General features: G+C 32.9%; 1 protein-coding gene across 1 annotated transcript in view; it reads right to left on the bottom strand.

Annotated features, from left to right (window-relative positions):
• The window catches only part of LOC103608553 (vacuolar protein sorting-associated protein 13B-like), a 63129-nt gene that overhangs the window by 13707 nt on the left and 34360 nt on the right, over nt 1–15062 (bottom strand). Inside the window, 2 exon segments of the mRNA XM_008592975.1 lie at nt 3887–4054; nt 13825–13945. Coding sequence (XP_008591197.1) covers nt 3887–4054; nt 13825–13945 — 289 coding nt within the window.

Here is a 15062-nt window from a genome sequence, read left to right as displayed (position 1 = left end):
GTATACCCTGGCAACATCTATCCAATTCAACCTCTTAATTTTCTATTCTTTCTTTTTGGAGTTAAGTTTTTAAGAAGTAAAAATTAAAGAAAATGCTTATTTGTCAAAATAGTAAAGTTGCACTAGCAGATAAATTTCACATTTGTCTGTTAGTTGAAAAACCATATGAACTTACCATATTATTTCAACTTTAAATATTATATGAATATATGATTTATGATTTACTTATCAATACTGTATACATGTACACAAATTAAGAAATTACAATAGTAGGACTAGAAATGAAAGCAACCTTAAGAAATCATCTAGGTGTTTCCTTCCCTCTCTTCATGACAATAATAATTATCATTTACTGAGTATTTGCTATTATTCAGACACTATAAGTCTTTTATATCCCTTATCTAATAATATTTACATGGACCTGAGAAAACTGAGGCACAGTAAGAATAAATAACTTGTCTAATGCTAGACAGTTTATAAAGAGCACAGCTGTAATTCAAACTCTGACAACCGTTCTGCAGAGTGCATGTTCTTACCCATTATGCTGCAAGAATGTAAACCTTTCACATTTCAAGGATATTCTAGAAAATTATTATTCAGTGAGAATTGTTGAGATTTGAATTCTGATTTGAGCATCACATATTTCACACAGGTATACAACTCTGTACACCACAGATACAATCAACTATGTTTCAATTAAAAAATAAATTTAAAAAATTTTTTAATTAAAAAAATGTTTTCTGTTAAACACTAAATATAATAGCAACTATGTATCTTTTAAAAACTTACAGAATGAATTCTAGTTCTAGTACTCACTACAGAAATGTGCAATTTTTTCCTGTAAAATAGGGATAATGATGATGTCTACCCAATAAGCACTCTGGAAAATGATTTGGCATTATCTTGAAAATAGAAACATTTGTATATCCTCCCACCTAACAAACGTACTCCCAAGTATATATTCTAAAGAAACACTTATACATATACATCAAAAAATATGTACAAAAAGATTCATAATAGCACTGTTTGTAATAGCAAAAATCTGGAAACAACCCAAATGCCCATCACTGGGAGAACAGATAATTAAGTTTTGGCATATTTAAACAGTAAAATATTATTCCCTAGTAGAAATGAGTGATCTATGAGGCTGGCCAGCTAGCTAAGTTGTTTAGAGAGTGGTGCTAATAACACCAAGGTCCAGCATTCGATCCCTATGCTGGCCAGCCACCAAAAAAAAAAGAAAAAGGAAAAAGAAATGAGTGATTTACAATTATATTCAACAATACGAAAAAATACTAAAAGCATAGTATTAATTGAAAACAGCAAACCTCAAAAGACAACATACAGAATACTATTTTTACAAAGCTCAAAAACATGTGTAACCAAGTATATTATTTATGTAGAAATTCATACCTGATAAGACTTATTGAGGTAAAATTCAGGTAACAAAAAATTAACAAATTTAAAGTATACAATAGAATGGAACTCAAATGGGATTCAATACATTCACATAGCTGTGCAACAGTCATCACAATCAAGTTTTGAACTTTTTTATCACCTCAAAAAGAAATTCCGTGCCATTTAGCTATCACCCCTACAATCTGCTCATTGCTCCCCCTAATCCCTAACTACTCGCTAATTTATTGTCTGTCTATACAAGGGTACTTCAAAAAGTTCATGGAAAAATATAATCAAAAGATAATATAAATCCTTCCATAAACTTTTTCAACTACCCTTATACAGATTTGCCTATTCTGAATAATCCGTACAAATGGAATCTAACAATATGTGGCCTTCTGTGTCTGGCTCCTTTCATTTAGCATAATGCTTTTGAGAGTCATCCATGTTGTGGCATGTATCAGTATTTCACTCCTTTTTATAGCAGATCTTTTTCTAAGAGAATGATAAAATGTAAAACAATGGTTAACTCTAGGAGGAAGCAAGGGGATAGGACAGGGAAAAGCACATTGGTTGGGACAAACTATTAATGTTCTAGTTACTCAGACAGGAGGTGCTTATATTGTTTTATAACAAATATATGTTACATAAATTCCTTTGTGAATATCATATGTTGCATTGAAAATTAATAAAAGGGAAAAGAATAGTCTCTACCTCAGAGGGTTAAAGGATTAAACGTAAAAGATACAAAATCAGACCTGGCAATTAACAAGCACTCAATAAATTGAAGATACTATTTTTACTGTCTTTATCACCACCATCATCATGAGCTTTCATATAGTATCATATTTAATTTTCACAAATCACTGGCAGATTAGCAGCAGTGACAATTCACATTTTACAAATGACTCATCCAAAGTTGCACTAAATTAGTGGTCAAACAAGATCCTCCAACTCTCAATCCAGGACTCCTTCTAATTCACTATAAACAATTTCCCAAGTAATATGTGCATTACTTCTATATTAAAACTAAAAATGAAATTTCTTCACCTAAAATATCAACTTGTTCATTCAATCCTGCATTATCCCAGTTCTATTTGTTTTCTTTTTATTTTCCATAGCTTATTCTCCTGGCCTTTTTGACAAATATTTCCTTCCACAAAGGATGAGGGGAGGCATTAATGATGTATAAGAAATGATGCTTGGGCCTTTGCATACACTCTTATTTATGCCTTGCTACAAAACTGTGAGATCAGGATTGCTCTCCATTTTTAAAATGTGAAGACTGAAGTTTGGGAAACACACAAAAATCAAACTGTATTCCAGTTCTGCTAGTTCCCAGTTGTATGCTTTAACTAGGCAAGTTATGTACATTTGAGACTCAATTTCACTTTGCTTTAACCCTTTAACTGGGACTTATGATGAATAAATGAATATATGACTAAATGAATGAAAATAAAAATATCATTTTATGGAGTTATTGTAAGAATTAGAGAAAATGAATGTTAATAATAATAGCAGGAGCTTATTTTCTGTGCACTATGAACAGGACAGTTTTACAAGTCCTTTCAGTGCATTAACTTATTTAATAAAATAATAAAATATATTCGATAAGTGAGGTCCCATTTTATCCCTGTTTTACAAATGAGGAAGCTAAGAAATAAAGAGGTAAAGTAACTCAACCAAGGTCATATATCTACTAAGTTGGAGAGCGAGGATTCAAAATCAGTGCCAGCACTTTTAACAAATACATAGCATGGCAAGTAACACATGAAAGGTGCTCACAATAGTCCCTTTACTGTATTTTCCAAAAATACTCATTCCTTACACTATAAGAAAATGTACCAACAAATATTATGACTTATTTAATATCTCTCCTGACAAAATTTAAGAAGCAGTGCCTACCACATAAAACATAAGTAAAATAGTAATAAATAAATGGTAGTTATTAAAATTATATTACTGTTTAGTGGTTCTTTAAAGATAAGCAGAAAAATGCAGCAAATAAAAACTAAAAAGAGGCTTCAAGATAATCAAAAAATTCAAAATATGCTCTGGCATATACAAGCCTAAAACATAAATCAATCAGATATATTGTTTGCCATTACCAAGCTACTTTAAAAGCAACATGCTCCCTTTCTGCCTCAAAACCATTAAAAATTCAAATTCTATATATTATTTAATTTTTATTGCTACAACCCATGGTACTTCAAAATATTACACATCACATTTGAAGCAAGCATGTGATAGGTAAAAAAAGAATAAAAATTAAGAATATTAAGAAACAAGTCTGGGGTTTCTTAATCTGGGGGTTTATTAACCTCCTCTAATTACATGCTAACTTTTGTACATGTGCATATTTTCCCAGGCTGGAGTCATAAAACTTTCATTAGTTTTATCAGAGAGCCAGGTGGCCCAACAAAGGCTGAGAATCAAGGCAACCGTTTCAATTATGGAAAAATATACACTATTTTTGACATTTACTCACCAGAAATATCCATGAATGCACGATCCCATAATTCACCTACTGTATAGCATTCTGCAGAAGTGATGTTGACTGAAAGAACAATATCATCTTCAACATATTTTAGTATGAGATTATTTATAACAATATTTACATTATTTACAACTCGTCTAATCAGACTCTGCACATAACCTATAAAACAGAAGAAAAAAGGATTCAATTAGCCACAAGTGTATCAATAAATAATTATTTATTAAATTATTTAACTGAAAGTATGTGAAATGTGGGATTTAGCATAGTTTGCCAATAGAAAACTAAAGTCGAGATAGGTTAAAAGGCTTGCCAGAGCCAATAAGTAACAAATACAGCCCAACAAAACTCATTATCAAGAAATTCTATAACTAAGACAAATCACAGAGACCATACCTTTTTAGTAACATAATACTAGATCCCATATAATGATTATCCTATATTATAAGCACTTTGCCTGATTTCTGCTTATTTTATAAACATTTTCCAAAATGAAACAATACTACTGTATTGTATATTATACAATATATTAGAAAATGAGCTTCTTTAAGCTTTTTGAACTAGCTACCATCATCTCTTCCTACTTTGGCCATAAAAATATTCAAAAGTTATGCCTGGGGAAACAAAGATAGGAGAAGCAAGACCATCATGATGGACTGAAGTATATTCACTTACTAATACACAATTTTAAGCAGAGTAGAGGACAGAATATGAATGAAAAAGAAAATGTAGACAGGAAGAGTTAAGAAAGATTTTAAAAAGAATGCAATGAAGATGATATAGAAAACAACAAAAGCTAATGTATGGAAGGAAACACATTGAATAAAAGTAGAATGACAACACAGGGAAATAAAAAAGACAAACTGAAAAAATGATTTTTAAAAACTAACTCAAAACAAAAAAAAGTAAATAGTGAACATTCCAAACAAGCGATGGAAAAAAAAGAATCTCCAAAAATTTCAATTTCATGCTACTGTGGAATACTTCACAATCTTATAAGTCTTTCACATAAGTGTATACACAGATACATTATTGAGAAATTTAAAAATATAAATAAAACTAATTAAATATAAACAGCATTTTTAAAAAAGACAGGAGAAAAAGATACAAAAACTTTTCCACTATAAAAATCTATTTGAAAGGTAATACAAATTCCACTATTTTAAAAAAATCTATTTAAATAGTAATTAAAAATTTAGTTATTTCATTAAACGAACATATGCTTGTATTCTTTAAACCAGAACTTTGCTTGACAAAACAGAATCAACTTCTGTCAGCAACTGACATTGTTAACACCTACACTAAAGCCTGCTGGGAGAAAGCTCATTTAAATCTATTCAACCATAACATGTTTGCAAAAACCAACTCCTTCATTCATCCCCAGTGATGCAAACAGGAAAGAAACATAATATGACTTAGGTTCAAAGTTTTCTCCTATATGGAGAAACTATTAGCAGCTTTTGGAGTGCCAATTATCATATGCTATAAAATTAACATACAAAAATGAATAGATTTAAAGTAATGAATACTCTTTTATGAGCATAGATGCTAAAATAATTCTCAAGTATCAAAATATTCAAGTTTAGAATGTACATTACTCCTTCATGTTATTACTACTCAACACAGATGTTAAAAATAAATGTTTCTAAGTCAAACATGACTAATGTTGGTTCCTATTTCTCAAAAACCTGTCATCAATACAGAACTCATTAAAATCACTTGAGTTCATGAGTTTTTATATTCTTCCAAACAAGATAAAAGACAGCACTAAATAAAATGTATAATGCAAAGTAACAGAAGCATAATACGTATTTTAACTGATAGAACACTACTGATGAATTTTTCGTCTATTTTTAAACATTTTCCCTCAGTTTATCCTTATAAAACTGATATACAAATTGAGATAAGCCAATTCACCAAAGTAAAAGAATCAAATATTTAAAAAGAACTACTTCTGTACAAGACCATTTATGTTTCTTCATTAAAAATGCAAAGTAAGTAATAGGGACTTATCAATGGAATAAATGATAAACCATCTCTATAATCCTTCATAATATCTTGGTTCTAAGCAAGCTACAGGATAGTGTCAAACAGATCTAACAGCTCTCATCATTCCATATTTAGAGACTTCCCTGGGAAGACATCCCTTAAAATAACATAATAATAATTCAGGTCTACCCCACAGGCATCTGAAAATGGAAGGTCACCCTGGGAATGAAAATCTACAGGATGTAATTTTAGATGGCTCTAAAACAGCCTGTTACTAGTTAACCTTTCCAGAAATTCTTACTATCCACCTGACTCCTACCCACAAACCCCATTCCTCTAAACACATACATCTAAGTCCACAAGACCAAACGAAAACACTGTAAATTATCTACTGACTTTGCTCAAGTTTTTCCTTGTTTAGAATACTTCTTATCCATTCTCCCTTCTTGTTCAGGCCCAATATAATTGTCTCCTCCCCTAAATCCTCTTCTCCAGTGTCCCTCACTGTACACATCAACACCAACAACAACTGTCTCTACCACTTTTCTTGGGCTTATGTTACTACTGTCATTTATGTATATGTATACTTATTTTCTCTGATAAACTTTGAAATCCTAGAGGAAAAACTGTATCTTATTTATTTCTCTAATAGTCTTAAATTAAATGGCATACATAAAATAATTTTGGTTACAAAGAGACATCATCTGCAATTGATTCATCCTGATGTAGTCACTGGGAAACCACATTCCTCACAATGAGAAATTCCACGGTTGATGATTTGGTTGTAGTACCTCAAAACATCTTAGTCAAGTTTTTGGTGTTAAATTTATTCAGGGTTATGTAGCATCATACGGGCAACTCTAACTTAAAGGGAAAATAAGTTATTTATTATATTCTTGCCTTTTTTGGAAGACTGAAATTGTTTCAAAATAAAAACTTTTTAAAAGGAAAAAAATGGGCCGACCCTGTTGCGCACTCGGGAGAGTGCAGCGCTGGGAGCGCAGCGACGCTCCCGCCGCGGGTTCGGATCCTATATGGGAGTGGCCGGTGAGCTCACTGGCTGAGCGCGGTGCGGACAACACCACGCCAAGGGTTGCGATCCCCTTACTGGTCACAAAAAGGACAAAAAAAAAAAAAAAAAAAAAAGGAAAGAAATAAGGAATCTACCATCAGTGCTGTAGATAGCTCCAATAAAACACAATATTTTGGGGGCCGGCCCGGTGGCGCACTGCTACAGTGCGCCGCTTGGGAAGCGCAGTGGCGCTCCCGCCGAGGGTTCAGATCCCACATACAGACCGGCCGCTCACTGGCTGAGCGAGGAGCAGGGGCAACACCGAGGGTTGCGATCCTGTTGCCGGTCCCGGTCCGGTACAGGTGCGACACTGAGGGTTGCGATCCATTGCCGGTCACGAAAAAAGACAAAAAACAAAAAAAAAAAACACAATATTTTAAAGAATTCATCAGATTTGATAACCAGACAACAATTTAGGTCAACTACTGCAGGAGCTAAGGAAAATAGCTGTGCATTGAGGATACTATCAGCATTATTATGTAAGATGGTCACAGAAGTTCTAGACAACTAAAAGAGGAGAAAAGAGAGAAATAAGTATAGTACTGGTAAGGAGGACATAAAATCATCATTTCACAAAGATGACAGTATTTTTATATAGAAAATCCAGGGGGCCGGCCTGTGGCTCACTCGGGAGAGTGCGGTGCTGATAACACCAAGGCCACGGGTTCGGATCCCATATAGGGATGGCCAGTTTGCTCACTGAGTGAGCGTGGTGCTGACAACACCAAGTCAAGGGTTAAGATCCCCTTACCGGTCATCTTTTAAAAAAAAAAGAAAGAAAATCCAAAAGAAGCAACTGAAAGATGCTGAATACTGATCAGCTAACAGAATATATTAGCTTTCCTACACAACAAAGTGATAAAAAGAAAATAAAATGGTAAAAATGGCAATCCCAATTCGCAATGTAATATATGAGATAGCATTTTCCATCTATAAAAGTTTCAAAAAAATGTTTTTTAATAATAAAAATCAGCATAGGACCAAAGATGTACTTGGAAGAAAGTATTGTTACATACTTTTCACAGAGTAATTTGGCCACACATGCCAAAAATCTTTAAATTACTCATAAATTTTGATTCTATAAATTGGTAAGAATTTCTCCTAAAGAAATAGAGGTGCATGCAGAGATTTACCTACCAGTGTGTTTTTTAAAGCATTTTACAAAACTGAAAATGACAACCTGATCATCAAACAAAAAGGGATTGGTTGAACAAACTGTGGAATAGTTATACAATGGAATACATGCCAGTGATTAGAATAACATTGCAAAAACTACTATGACCTAGAAAACAGGTTTCTGGAACAACATTAAATAAAAAATCCAGGTTACAAAAGAAAGTGTGTGTGTACCATAAAGAGTCTAAAAGATGGTACACCAAAATGTTAACATGTTCCAGTTCTGGGTGAAATAAAGAAAGCACTCCACCCTATCTTTCCCAGGGAATGCAGCAATAAAACCTGGAGAGAAAGTATGGAGCAGCTACTTTGGGACTCAAAAGTAAATAGTAGGCATGAGAGGGAAAACAGGAATGAAAATCAGAGCTTACAAAGATAAAGCCAAAAATAAAATGGTGGATGTAAATTCAAACATATAAAAAATTACATTCTAATTTAATTGCACTGTGGTCAGAGAGGATAATATATATGGTAGTGATTCTTTGAAATTTGCTAAAACTTCCTTTTTGACCACGACTTTGTCAATGTCTGTAGATATTCAATATATGCTTCAAAAGAATGTACACTGTCTTATCTGCTGGGTGAAGAGTTTTACATGTATTGTAAAACAATCTTGGTAAATATGAAATTCAAAGATCCAATTTGGGGCTTTGTTTTTCTGTGTGATCTACCACATTTCAAGGCTAGGTTGTTGGGTGCATACAAATCATTGTATATTATGTGTAGAACTGTACCTTTTATTATAATTTAGTATCTCTATTACGTATCTCCATTAATGCTTTTTGCCTTTAGTTTTCTTTTGCCTCATTTTTATACTAAAAGTACAAACTTATTTTCGGATAATATTTGTCTGTTATGTCATTTACTTTCCTTTCATTTACAATCATTCTTGCTTCTTTGTTTTATATGTGTGTTTTGATAGCCAAACACACCTGAACATAACTCCTTCCTTGTTAGTGCCCAAAATATATATTATCTGTGCTTTGTGAGAACTCCTCCTCCTACTTTGGCTTTGCACAAGGGTTGGTAATTTACAAAGTCTTCTATACTAAATAGTTAATTATTTTAGGGCAAAGATAGACTTTAATGAGCTGCTCTAGCATATTCTCACTCACACAGCAATACAGATTTAGGAAACTGAACAGCCTGCCTCTGCTAAGCAACATTTTGAAATTCAATCTAATTAAAATGAAATAAAGGCTCTTTAATTATCATCTTTCCTGTAATAAACAAAATGGAAATATCAGATACCTTGAAGATTAAGAAAACAATAGCTTGAAGCATAATCTATTTAAAAATGGAGATAAATTAATGAGAAAGAACACCTGGATGGCTTCCAAGTCATACATAATGTCCCTGAAAACAGTTTTCCTCAATGAAATTTAAGCAAAAGAGTATGTATCACTTCCAGCCTGGGGCTATTAAGAAGTACACAGTCTTCTCCAGATTCTTTCCTCACAGAAGAGCTGAAAGCAGCAGAATCCAAACTCTGATCTAGAGGATACCAGAGCTTCAAGGTTTAAGTAGTCTGAGTTTCTGGTACAGCACCGTCTATGAACTGGTACATAAAAACCAAAATAACACTTCTGTTTTGTTAAGCCACTGAAATTACGAGGTTAACATGTCTACCAGTTAACATTACCCTAACTTACACAGTTTGTCACTGTTATTAAAAAAAATATTTTTAAGTTCTACCAAAAAACTGAAATAGATGTTAAAACAATAAAACCATTAAAATGGTAAAACATAAAAATAGAAAATATGAAATAAGTTATGCATTTTTTAAAATCATTTGCAACATTGTCTTCTCTACTCTTAGATATCCCAGAAAGGAACAGCTTTAAATTTTTGTACCCAATAGGCAAATTGAAAGAAAATGTTTGCACTATTTTCTGTAACAATATACTGACATTTTCGACTATGGTTCTTGAATAGTTGATATATTACAATATTATCAAATTATCTGAGATATCCTCCAATGATAAAGCTCTATTCAGGAGATTTTTATAAAACCAATCCCTAAAAGCCCAAGATGGCAAGCATTTAGGCACATACACACATACACACACACACACACACACACACACACACATAGTCCTCTATTTCATACATGACATTTTCTATAGAAAACAGAAAAATGTTTCTACTTTCTCATTCACAAAATATGGGCCAGATCAGAGGCTTAAGCTGGGACCTATGGATGGACTTCAGCCTGTATGTGAATACCCTAAAGTTATATGCAAATTTTGAATCTGCATATGTGGGTCTACAATTTTTCCACAGATTTTCAAGGATCCATGACCTAAAAAAGACTGACAAACCAGAAAATCTCAGATAACTTCTTATTCCAAATCTCAGTGACTCTATGAATCTGACTATGTAAACCTGAGGAAAATACTGTGTGATGTTGTACAGCTTAGTGAACACATAAATGCGTATTATGAACCAGACATTGTATTAGATCAGGGGCCACCAAAAGAAGGCCTGTGCCATCTGGTTTTGTAAATAAAGTTTTATTTGAATACAGCCATGTTCATTAGTTTATTAATCCGTCTATGGCTAGGTTTGTGCTACATCAGATGACATAGTTATAACAGAAAACATGGCTTGCAAAGCTTAAAATATTTACTAACTGGCCCTTCACAGAAAATGCTTGCTAGCCCCTGTACTAGATGATGAAGACCAAAGATGACTAAATCACACCTTCTAACCCAGTGGGCAAAGTCTTTAATTTAAGTACATCCTAAACATTTCCATTAAAGTGTGTGTGTGTGTGTGTGTGTGTGTGTGTGTGTGTGTGTGTGTGTGTTGTAGTGTATACATACATATACATATATACACATATTCTGAATAAAAGGGTAAGGAGAAGAAAGGAAAGAAACAGGAAGCTATGCAACGGCACACAAAATTTGTCTCTGAGCTTTCTAGCAGGCAAGAAAAGTAGGGAATTTTTTTTAAATGAGTAACTATTAAGATAAAACATACCCTTTAATTAGGAGACACTGAAAAAATTAAAGAACAATGTCCTTTAAAGCCATTTTTGTAAAGATGCAGAAGCATATCACAAATTGCTGCTTCTTATAGTATCTTAACAATAAAAGTCAAAGGCTACATAACTTAGAAAGTATAGAACTGAATAATCCAGGTATCAAGCTTAGAAGCAGTCTCAACTTACACTGAGATAAAGTCCAGAAATTATTGAGGAAAGCATGAATAAAGAAATAAATAAATAACACATCCTTAAACTCTCTAAGTAGTACTTATCAGCATATCAACAGGATATGCTCAACCCACAATTCAAAACTATTACCATTAAGCAGTAATTGAAGTTCATGGCTGATAGCTAATATATCATTAAATAAAAGAAAATGTGTATACTTCAAAGTGGTCAGATTCAAACTCTTTTGACCTTCCCCCAGTAAGAAATATTACCTCATAACCCAGCACAAGCACACACATAAACACAAATTTCTTGAAATGTTACCAACTTTTACATGACAATATGCTATGTGGTTTTCTATTCTATGTCATTTATTTTTTAAATGCTTGCCATGACCCATTAAAATTGCTTTAATAATGTTCTAATTGGTCAGGATCCACACTCTGAAAAAGACTATTCTAGATACCAAGAATAAAAATTGCAAAGAGGATGTTAAATATATCGACTTGTATACTTTTCCTATTAGAGAGCCACCTGTTCTTCACAGAAACGAAACAAATGATTTTGTTTCTACTGGCAACACCAAAACTTTTCTCAAAACTCATCTCTGGATTTATATAAATGCTCAAACTCCAAAATTCTATTCACGGGGCTTCTGGAAGAAATAATCGTACCCTTGAAAATTTTGAAAACAGGAATGAATCTCTAAAATAAAAGAACCTTAATATGATTCCCAGGCAGGATGAGGTTGCCAGAATGAGTCCTCAAAAAACCGTACGAGTTAACCTTTAAATAAAATGATTTACCATTATCCAACTAGATTCTCAAATTATCTTTTTTTTCCTTTGGCAAAATTAAATTTAGCTACTCTGCCTCTCAGGAATTGGTCAACAGCTTCAGTTACTTCTTAAACCAACTCCTTAACTGTGATTTATGTCTTCATAAAAGATATGAATCCTCCTGCTAGGTAAGGTAGAAAAGCACGGGGTAATCTAAAGTCTACCTCAAGTAGTTCAGGTAGAACACAAATTCTTTTAAATGCCACTAAAAATAGGAAATTTCATGTTATGTTGATGTTTTTATGCCACTAAAAATAGGCCAATTCTCCCAATTCTGAATATCAGTGTAAATTCTAATACCTAAAGAATCATTAAAAGTTTGTGACCTGTTTTGAGTACATGCAGGCTAGCCCCACAGAAGGTTTCTATCCATAAAATCAGCAATTGACGATAGCTGTAAATTGTGCTTGAACAAGTTCTTTCTTAGAAGAAACAAAATATGTAACAAGAGTCAACAATTAAACCTAAAACTAATTCTTTGCCAGGACATTAATGGGGAAAAAGAGACAGAGACAGAGTGCGTGCAATGCTTCTATATCATGAGCTGGTATAAAGTTCTCAGGGAACATGTAGTCAGAAATTTGGAGGGGTAAAAGAGTATCTTTTTTTTTTTTTTGGCAGCTGGCCAGTATAGGAATCCAAAATAGAAGAGGGGTAAAAGGATTACCCATGTAATAAATAACAGTTTAACTTAATTCCCTTGGATTTTTACCAAGGAGTTAATTAGTAAGAAAATATTTTTAAAGTTCTGGGATACTACCCTAAGCAGAAATGGACAGATTTAGAAGTAAAATATCTTCTTCTAACACTGTCTCCAGCTTGTAGCAATTAATTTATCCAAAAGCCAGACAGATTACCAAGACCTGTTAGATAGAGTTCTGAAGAATACAAAGCATCAGCACTAACATCACTATAGCACTAGTTAACAATATTCAATTCAAGTATAACCTAGAACATATATTTGAAGGAAAGGGGAGCTATGAAATGGTATACCTAATCCCAGCCTCTTATAAGTAGATAGTGCCAGAAGACTGTCAAAACTAACTAGGTTAAAACCAGCAGAAAGCCTACAAACGTTTGGCACAGAAGACAAGTATACACTAATATCCAACATACCTCACAAGAAAGTGACTGATAAAATCAAAAAGAAATGACTGATAAACAACTATCTGTAAAAAGGCAGCAATGCATCTTGGCCACAGAGCTGACATGTAATCATTTTTTTTCCTTCACTAAATATTTACCAAGGAACTGTACTTTGCAAGCCACTACTGTCCAAAGTAAATAAAAACTTCAGGAAATAAGATGATATATAAGATATTTTCCAAATACAAAATTCTGTGATTCCATTAGTGAATTTTAGAGCTTCCAGAAACTCAGAACAATCCTAGTGTCTTTCCTCTATCAAGATGCAAGGGAAACAAAAAGACTATCATGAGTTTTTGCTTAGAGAGGCTATAAGAAAGAAACTCAAGAACAACCTATTGCAAAAAAGGATCAAAATTTGAATGAAAACCACTTGTGAGGTCTCTGGACCCAACCTGTTCTGAAGTCATAAAGCAAATGCACATGCACAACATACAGCCTAAAAGTTTTAGGACACCAAAGAAGAATGAAAATGTATATTCTACCAAGGACTAAAACAATGATCAGTAAAAACTGAAATTTTGGCTTTATTAATCCCTTTAGAAGTTACCTGGTGGTAAATCAGGATCTGTAGGAGCAGCCTGTTGAATTCTCCTGGGTTTTATTGATGGTTTTGTGTTCTCATTAGTACTACGGTTGGTAGAATTAGAACCACAGCTTTCATGGTCATCCTATATTTTAAAGAAAGAAAAGGAAAAGCGTCAAGGACATTCAAGAATTAGGAAAAATTTTTTTGAATATATGCAATTTATGGTTACTAAAGGAGATTAGACAGAACCTTCTAATTTTATTTTTTAGCTCTGAAAAACACTATATAACCTATTTTCATAATGTACAGCATTTAAAAAATAACTAGTAGTTAAAATCTATAAATTCTTCCTTTCTTTAACTAGTACCAAAACAAACTACTTGACAATATACAAAGAATTCTGATTTACAGTTATAGCAAAAGAAAAGACTATTTAATGGAAGTTTTTAACAATTTTCATGTCTGAGTGCAAAATAAATGGAAATGGTCTTAATTTTTCCCCTATTGTTTGTATGTTAAAATCCTCACTATTTTGAATCCAAACTATCTTCTTAGTCTAACAATAGTGACTAAATTTTTCATGTTACATATAAGGCTTAAATGGGTTTAATATGGATAACACAGAAACAAATTACACATATTTTTGAAGTGTATTCCCTTATATATAAAATGCAAATGAGTACTCTTTCCCTGTCCTAATTCAACATTTATATAATGTTCTCATGTAACAATTGGTAGATTTACAAAAACAAATTAGATATAATAACTGTCCTCGAGGATTTCAGAACCTATCAAACACATATATAACTACATCTAAAAGAACAGTAAGTTTTCTGTTTGTTTTTAAGTAATAGGACGACAAAGGTAGTCATTCTATTGGGAAGAATGTTTTAGGTTAAGATTGGAGGCTAAACGGTGGGGAGGTCAGGAACCGTAAGCAAAAGCAAAATGGTATAAATGTATGTAGCACATACAAGAAATGATGATTAGCCAAATAAGGCCAACATATACAATGTTTACCAGAAGCTAAAGGCATTCATTGGTTCAATAAAAACGGGGTAATGTTAAGAACTACAGAGATATTCTCAGTCCTCATTTTAGTTCGCCTGTTTCAGGATCCGGTAATTAGAAGGAGGCTGCCAGTTAACCTATAAGAAAGGAGATTTGGTACTTCCAGTAGAGGGACAGGAGTGAGAGCAGTAATTGGGTAGTTGAAAAAATGAATGAGAAGTTAAAGTAGAATCAATAAACAAAGATTG

This window comes from Galeopterus variegatus, unplaced genomic scaffold, assembly GCF_000696425.1.
Source record: "Galeopterus variegatus unplaced genomic scaffold, G_variegatus-3.0.2 Scaffold8554, whole genome shotgun sequence".
NCBI classification, from domain to species: domain Eukaryota; kingdom Metazoa; phylum Chordata; class Mammalia; order Dermoptera; family Cynocephalidae; genus Galeopterus; species Galeopterus variegatus.
The sequence above is the reverse complement of the archived record's forward strand: the minus strand, read 5'-3'. Positions and strand labels throughout refer to the sequence as shown.